Raw genomic sequence first — 8648 nt, 5'->3', positions numbered from 1 at the left:
GGCAGGGCGCTTCCCCATCCCCATCCCGCAATTGTCAGAATCCCCATCTTCTGCTAAACTAAGGGCCGCGACATCTTCGCGCTCACGACCCTCCTAAATCACTCCTCCTGCTGCTCTGTCCGTAATTGGAACACCTGGCCACAAAGGTAGCCTCCACTCAAGATAGGTGTACCCTGTTCCAGAGGTGACCGCTGTGGCGCGGGTTCTGCGAGTCAGCTCCACCTGCGCGGTGGCTGCGCGGCCGGGGGCGGAGAGGCGCGCAGCGGAGGGAGGGGCCTGCGACACGGCCCCGCCACGGCGCAGCCCGGCTCAGCGCCGCGCGCGTCCCCTAGCCGCCGCTGCCGCCACCGCCAGGCGCCCGGACGCAGCGCGAACGGAGCGGCCGGGATGCGCGCCCGGGCCCCGGCCCGCCCCACGCTGCGGCCGCTGCCTGCCCGCCGCACGCTCGCCTGAGCGCGGCGCCCGCCCATTCCTGGCCACTCGGCCGCGATGCCCGCCCTCCCGGGCCCCGGCGGCCCGAGACCCTGCTAGGCTGCGGCGGCATGGCCCGCGCGCCCGGCGCGACCTCTGCGGATTGCATCGGTGTGCGGCGGCGGGGCATGCCCAGGGCACCGGGCGCGGCCTTCAATGGGCGAGGACACGGACACGCGGAAAATTAACCACAGCTTCCTGCGGGACCACAGCTATGTGACAGAAGGTAACGTACGTGTTGTCTGAGACCCCTTCCGGCCGGCCGCGGCGTGGGGATGCCGTCGCACCGAATGCCCTCCGAAGGTTTGGACCGCGCGCTGTGTGTCGTGTCCCCCCAACCCCACCCCGGGCCGGGAGGGAGGGAACCTGGGGGGCTTCGGCGGCCGCTGTCCAGCGCCCTTCTCTGTGCCGCCCTCGGGAACACAGCTGTCCTTCCCCCGCCGGGTGGCACTGGATCGGGCCCTGACTATCATTTACAAAGCCTAAGGCTGCAGTAGATCTGGTGTGGAAATCTCCAGGTTGTGGAAAGGCATAAAAATCCTTCATTTGCCCTTTCAGCCTGGCCAAATCCCGCAGAAATTTCTAGATTGCCCACTCCCTGGAGAGGGACCCACGGGGGAAAATTCCATTGACAGATCCTCCAGGGTTCAGCTGCCCTGGCACCTCCCTGGTCTCCAGAGGCGGGTCCCCTGCGTGGGAGGGGGAAAGAAGCTCGTGGGGGCTACTGTTTTATTCTTGGGTAGTGTTTCTGAGACTAGAGCTGGACCTGACCTTCATGGTTTTCCGAAAAAGTGGGGCATGCTACCCCCAAACAGTCCCTGCGTTTAAAATCCCCTAAGTTGGCCCTGTGCGTCAGCCCCCACCAAAGGCTGCTAGGATGCAAAGGATCGGTGTCCTTTGCTAATGTGATGGTAACTTCCGGGGTCCCCGGGCCCTGCCTGGTTGCAGAAACGGTAGGGACAGCTCGAGCGGGCAGCCAGGGGCCAGAGAAGTAAATTGGCTGCAGAAGGAGAGCCATCCCGGCCACTTCAGCGGGCGAGCACCCTAGGGTAGAGACCTCCCGGGGCAGTGTAGGCGTCTCCTTCCCGGGGGCTGCGGGCCTAGCCCGGAGGTGTCTAGGGTTTAATAAGGTGGCTGACCAGGTGGGAGGGGCCCTGGCATGGAGTCTGGGGGAACGGCACGCGTGGGTGCCTACTCCTAGGAACCTGCGTGGGCCCGTCCTCCCGGGTGTCGAGCTCCGCCGGAAATGAGGCGGGCGCGGCGACTCCCGGCGGGTGCGCAGACCCGGGAGGCAGAGGCTAGGTGTGCAACCAGGGCGCGTGGATGCTGAGGGCGGCGCTCAGCGCTCGGGGGAGAACCGCTGAGTCACGCGTTGCCGCGGGGTGTGCGGGGAGAGAGGCAGAGCTGCCAGGTCCGGGATGGGTGGCGGCACTGCCCTAATGGGTTTGGGAAGGCTCCTGGCTCAGAACTCAGCCTTTTGTCGCCCGCTGGGTGATGCGGAGGAGGGTCGCGGTTCGTGAAGAAGATCTGCTCACAGCTTGCCTAGAGGCAGAAGGCAGCCTGCTTGCCTGGTCCGCTTCGGGGCTTCTTGGCAGGAAGTGTGTACACAGGGCCAGTGTTGCTCTAGGGGAACGGCCTCAGTTTCCTCATCTGCACAACGGGCCTCAGCGCTTATGTGTAACAAACACAAAATGCATGATGTCTCCCTTACAGGGGGGCAGTTCAGAGTGTTGCTCCCATCCGCATCCTACTTCCTTTTCCTTAATAAACCCACCTGGGCAAGGTCTGCAGGAGGAGGAAGGACCTTCATGGCTCAGTGGCTGCTGCTGCTGCTGCTGCTGCTGTGATCCCCTGAACCTTTAGATTCCAGCACTGCGGTTGGATGGAGGTCCTCTTCCCCCCCTCCCCCGTCCTGTGTTCTAGCAAGGAGCCCTGTGACCTTGGGGGAGTCTTTTTCTCATGTGCCTCAGTTTCCCCATTTGAACAATAGCAGGGAACAAGGTCTCTCTTCCCCTTCAGGCTATGAAAATCGGGTAAGATGGTGAGGAGGGGCCACCTTCGACCTGTAGATGCTGATTGGCAGATGAAATGTGTTGAGCATCTGCTGTGTCCTGGGGCTTCATGTAGGGCCTGGTGGGAGTCTTATCATGAGCAATGGGCAGTGTGTATAGGGCACAGGGTTCCGGCAAGTAGGGATACAGTCAGACACTCCCACCCTCCAGGGATGTAGAAGAGTAACATTATAAAGAGTGAAACAACTTTAGAATATAACTTGAAGGAGATGAGAATTCTGGTCTCCCTAAGTGAAGACAGGAATCCATACACACAGCCCAGTCAAACTATAGTGTCCTGACTTAGGCTCTTGAGTTCAAGGTCACAGATTTGTCAGCTCGGCCACTGAGTTGTGTTCAGGTTCTGCTTATGGCTCTCCACCTGGCTGAACTTGCCCGGATGAGTCACTAACGCCCCCTGGACTTCATTTGGCTGCTCTGTAAGCAAGGGAAGAAGTCACAGTGACCTCTGTCTCAGGATCGTTGAGATGACAGTGACCCCAAGAGTGTAAAGTGCCCACAGGTAGAACTGTGCTCCCTGGAGGCATTTGATAAATGATGCCAGTGTCGGTTAGATGCTTTCTCTTATAAGAGCTGCTGCGGCAATAGAACAGTGACTGGGTCAGAGGGTGGGACCAGGGAGCAGAGTGTTGCTGTGGCAGGCTTCACCATGCTGTTTGTTGGAGGAATGTGGAAGCATTTGGCACTTTGGACTGGAAAAAGTGAACAATTTAAGCAGGGCTAAACTGGCCTTCCTAGTAGGAGCATGGAAAGACAATGCTAAGGGCAATTTGAACTGTGGGGTGTCAGCTCAAGAAGTTTCAGAGGGAAAAGACGACTTTTGGTAAAGTAGCCTCAAAGACCCTTCTTGTGATAGTTTGGCAAAGAATGTGGCAGCCTTTTGCTCTTGTCCTAAAAAATCTGCCTGAAGCTAAACTGAAGAGTTTTTAGATGAGGTGTTGGCAGAGGAGATTTCAAGACAGCCTAGTATTGAGTCTGTCCTGTGGTTATTAATAATCACTCTCATGAAGAACTGTCATAAAAAGGAGCAAGCTGGACAAAGATGAATAAAAAAATGTACAGTTTGAGGAGGAAAGGAGCACTAGGAGTGTAATGGACCTAAGCCTAGTGCTCAGGGAGATTAAAAAAAAAAGTTAAAGAAAAGTGATGCTAAAGGGAATTAAAGGGGGTGGTGACCTCAAGACAAGACCCCACTTAGCTAAGGTTTCAACTTGTGAAAAAGGAGTTAAAGAGAAGCTTAAGCTCGGAAGGAAGCCATCTACAACAGAAAACTGAGGCAGATGTAATTGAACAAGGGGACCACATTCGAGGCCCATCAAACTGCGGAACTTAGCAGCTTCAAGCCACAGGTTTTGGCTTTAGAGTCAAGGATGCAAGAAGAGGGTTGTAGAATCTCCCTCCATGGCCAAGGGAACCTACCGAGGCCAGGCGTGTCCCCGAGTGGAGCCCAGAGAGGCCATTGTGTGAAGCTGTGAGTGTGAAACCCCAAGATGTCGGAGATGCCAGATTCGTGGGATACTTGCAGACCAGGTATGGAGCCATCCCAAGAGAAGTGGGTTGCGGTCAGCAAAGGTGGAAGGAGTTGAATTTCCGAAGAGATGCAGAATGAGGAGTTTGCCTTCCTTTGGTCTAGCATTTCTTCACTGTGCCATCTTTCCTCCCTTCTGGAATGGATCAGCTGCCCTCATAGAGACACCTCACTCCATTGTACCAGCAGTTTATCAGCTCTTTTCCTACCCTAACGTGTGTCTGTTGCCCAAAGGACATTGGATTCTCTGGAGCTGGAATTAAACACGGTTCTGAGCCACTACGTGGGTTCTGGAAACTGACCTGGAGCCCCTGGGAGAACTGCAAGTACTATTAACAGATGAACTATCGCTCCAGCTCTATATTTACTTATTAGAGGGGGAGGATAGGCTCTTCCACTGAACTCGAAGCTTATTGTTAGGTCTGGCTGACTTGCCAGCGAGCGCCAGGGATCCGCGCATCTCTGCCTCCCTAGTGTGTACGCTGCTGTGTGCACTGAGCTTTTATGTACACGCTAGAGACTGGACTTAGGCCCTCATGTTCATATGGCAGGCCCTTTACTGACCGAATCATCTTCCTATCTCCTATATTCAGTTTTTTTTTCTAATTCTGGAGATCCCTCTACATAGTACCTGGGTCCTAGATCCCATCCTCATCCTCACTCAGGGTCCCTCGAATGGAGACCCCCCCCCTCAGAGGACTTGGTGCCGTGACTTCTCTTATTTTCTTTGCGTCAGCTTGACTCAAGTTGCTGAGATGAAAACTCATAGTTTCCTGTTGACTTGGAGAACTCAGCTGTTCTGAGGAGAAGAAGGGCTGCAACAGCCACATGGCTACTGTTGCTAATTAGCCACCAGAGTGGAGGAGTCTTAAGTCCATCTTCTCATCTAGCAAAGGGAAGGCAAATCCAACGACTTATAGTTTCCTTCTCATTCAGTGTCCTCTGAGTCTAAAGTCAGAACCACATGGTCTATCTCTTTTCCCCCGGGCATATGCCTTTTATCCTTTAATGTACATACCGGGCTAGCCTCAGAGCCACACAACGGCCATCTTGTGGCCTTCTGCTGTGCCCACTTGCAAAAGATCACCCCGGATGGGCTTGTTCACTGTTTGTATCCCCCATAAGGGAACAGGGGGAGGGTCACAAGACCCTCATCTGAGTACCCAGCTGCTCCGTACCACCCCAGCCTTGATGTGAGTTAGAACAGGCAGGTGGGCTTTTTGGTGCATGCTCTTGACTGAACTCAGCAGCGTCATGCTCCTTGGCTGTGGGTGCAGCGCGCAGAGAGCTCGGGAAATGGGGAAAGGAAGTGAAATGGAAGCTGTTAGGGTAGTGGGGGGACTTTGAGCCTAAGAAAGGGGGCTCTGAAATGGGGGTGCTGGGAAGTGGGGATAAGTAATAGGTAGACGCTATTAGGGCAGCAGAGTGATCTGAGCCCAAGAAAGGGGGTACTCTAGCGTGGGGTGTTGGCGAGTGCCTATCAGACCCTTTCAAGAACTACATAGATCTCCCAATGGATGGTGCTTGGCTCTGTTTTAAGACAGGCGTGAGACTCAGCTCCAGATTGACTGAGACAGACATGTCCGGGCTTGACTAGACCCACTGCACCCACCCATCCTTCTCTTAGTGTCCAGCGTGTCCTCTGGGCTGTCCACGGCATGTGACTGTGGTTTTGTGACTGGAGCTCAGCTTAGGGGCCATCCCAGCAGTGACCCCGTTAGCCATCACTCCAAGATATTGGTGTTTCTTTACCTGTACCCGTGTGTCCCTGTGTGGTTAGAGCTGTCTTGCAGCCTTACAGGACTGGGCTGCTTTATAGTTGAAGGAATAGAGGGCTCAGGTAAGCAGGGTCCTGGCTTGTGGGAGGCTAGCACATCCGTCAGATGTCCAGTGTCTAGGCTGATTCCCTCCACCGTCCAGCCTCCCCTTCCTAACCTGTGCACCTGTGCTTCCTGGAAAGAGACCTGAGGCAGTGGCTGCTCTGATTGGTTCAAGAGTAATTTCATCCCCCAGAAGCAGGGATTAGTTTTAGAGAACAAGCTGCTTGTTTGGCAAGCCGTCTCATGTCTCTTATGCCACTCAAATCAGGACTGCCTGGCCCTGGAATTGCTCCCCCCCCCCCACGCTCCATGGTCCTGGCTGCTACTTAGATCCTTAGCCACGAGGAGTGGGCTGCTGTCGATGTTTCTGTCTCTGTGAGCTCCCCATATGCCGCTCGGAAAGTTGTTCTCAGCTCACTAGGGACTGCAAATGAGATATGGCCGAATCTAGGGTTGTTCTCAGAACTTTCTCATCAGACCGGCCAAGCCAATGCCACACCCCCACCTATGGGGAAACTGAGTTTAGGTGAGGGGTGGTCCTGACAAGTAGTGCAGGAAGAGTGAGTGTTTGCTAGATTGTTGTTGCTCTTGCTTCTATAGGCGAGGCTTAGCGAGCCTCCCTAGGCGCCTCTCTCATTGGCAGGGGAGCAGGCAGGGGTCTGGTCCTCAGTTTCCCTGTGTTGCCTGGTGTCTTGGGTGTCACAATGTTCGATGATCAGATTACTGTGTGGCTACTACAATTAAATGTGGGGAAGACAGTCACCACTCAAGGGTCCCTAAACCCTTGTCGCAACCTCATGTAGCCCAGGCTGGCCTCCTAGTCATGATGTGGAGTGGAGGCTGACTTTGAATTCAAAATCTTGGCCTTCCTGCCCGCATCCCTGGGGGTACCATCGCACTCAGCTCCCGAGTCTTCTTTACACAGCTGGAGCTGAGCGAGCACAGCTGGTAGCTTTGTGCCTTTCCTTTCCTGAGAGGAGTTCTAGTGTATTCCCACACTAGTGCCTGGCTGTTTTTTGTTTTTTGTTTTTTTTCTTTTTCTTTCCCTTCTAGCTTTTGGGTTTTGTCCTTAAAGCTCCAGGAGCTAAGGGTCGTTTTGGTGAGGTGCTCCGGGCCTTGGCAGGTGAGCAGTGTGGCCAGGTGAAGAACTGGGTTCCGTGGAGAGAGGGTAGCAGGTGTGGGGGGTGGGAACTGGCAGGTGAAAGGGGCAAAGAGGCCGCCCATGGTGGCAGCCTGCCATCCTTCATTCGGCCTGTCCTTATGCCTGGGTCTGTTTTTAATAACAACAGTAATGCCATTATAGAAACAGAGCTGAAGCTGCTCTTCTGACTTAGCATGAGGTCATGGGGCTTGGCTGCGGGGCTGGTCTCGTGGTGCAGAGCCTGGGCACTCTGCAGGACTCTGCACTAAGTATGTGTGGGGCTGAGCTGGCTGTGCTGTCCTGTCTTGAAACTTCAGAGCGTTTCTCTTGGAGCTGATGTTCAGGGAGGGACGTCTGAGGAGGTGTGGCTCGGAGCAGGCTCCATCCCTTCACTGTCTAGTGTTGGGGACCTCACATGATCACTCTTCCTCCTACACCGTCCCCACAGCATGTCTGGATTGAAGGAGCCAGCTCTGCTCCTCACTGTCTCTAGATACTGTGTTCAAACAGTGGCATCCAGAGACCTTCAAAATAACAGTGTTTGAGAAACCAAGGTGGGGAGGGCGTGGGACAGGGACAAGAGATACCCACTTTCCCCCCCCCCCCCTACATATGCTAGGCAAGTGCTCTGCTATTGAGCCACACTGGACTGTTCTTGTTTTTATTTTGAGACAGTTTTACTAAGTTGCCCAGGCAGGCCTTGGACTTATTCTGTAACCTAGACAGGCCTTTGGACTCATCCTGTAGCCCGGGCAGGCCCTTGGACTTCTGCTCCTCCTGCCTCAGCCTGAAAGCAGGTGGCAGAATGGGCCCTGGCTTCAGTTTTCTCTTCAGGTTTACCCTGTTCTATAAGGATGTACTCTGCCCTCAGCAGCCTCAGGCTTGTAGCTGAGGACCCTATCCCTGGTGAGAGGCAATCCACACTACCCAGGCCGAGCCTGTGGGCAGCCTTTGTTCTGCCTCAGTGGGGCCATTCAGCTCATGCCCTGGAAGACAATGGCCCTGCTGTGTCAGGGTCAGGGCCACCAAGGCTCTTTGGGTGTGACCTGCTCCCTAGGCAGCAGGCAACTGCCTTCTGGGCTCAGGAGAGGAACCCAGACACTGCCAGGCACAAACACTGACTGTGTACCAGCTGTCCTGCCTGAAGGGCACTAAAGTCCCACAGCCTACTACATCACTGTCCCAGACCTGGGGAAAGATGCTTACATTTGCAGCTCCTGGAGCTACCAGGCTGCTGTAGACCCGCCCCCCCCCACCTCTTTCCCTCCCCTCCTCACTGCAGGGGCCTTTTTTTCCAAGGAACCCAGAACTGCCAAGTTGCACACATAGCCCAAACTCTACCTCCTAAGGCATAGCGTGTAATCAGAAGTGAGCAGGCCAGCTGTCCCCGCCCTGGTGGTCCCAGTTACTAAATGTGGTGGCCAAGCCTGTGGCCAGATGGCTTGTCTGCATTTAAACTCCAGTTTTGCTCCTCATGAGACTCAAGATGCTAGGCAAGTGCCCACACCTCCGTCTCCCCCCTCAGTAAAATGAGGAGGGTACATGAGTATCTAGTGAGGCACATGGCACCCTGTCCGCTCAGTGTGGCCACTCAGAATACTGGCTTTGGTGGCGCT

General features: G+C 55.1%; 1 protein-coding gene across 2 annotated transcripts in view; it reads left to right on the top strand.

Moving 5' to 3' along the window:
* Positions 1–356: 356 nt before the first annotated feature.
* PPP2R2C (protein phosphatase 2 regulatory subunit Bgamma) overlaps positions 357–8648 on the top strand; it is an 86195-nt gene continuing 77903 nt past the window's right edge. Inside the window, exon 1 of one of the 2 annotated variants that reach the window (XM_084797479.1) lies at positions 357–697. In XM_084797479.1, the coding sequence (XP_084653605.1) occupies positions 628–697 (70 nt within the window). In that variant the 5' untranslated portion in view covers positions 357–627. Of the gene's footprint in view, positions 775–8648 lie in introns of both variants that reach the window. The other variant, XM_084797480.1, reaches the window with a different exon arrangement.

This window comes from Acomys minous (genome assembly GCF_964271855.1).
Source record: "Acomys minous genome assembly, chromosome: 10".
NCBI lineage: Eukaryota > Metazoa > Chordata > Mammalia > Rodentia > Muridae > Acomys > Acomys minous.
The sequence above is the reverse complement of the archived record's forward strand: the minus strand, read 5'-3'. Positions and strand labels throughout refer to the sequence as shown.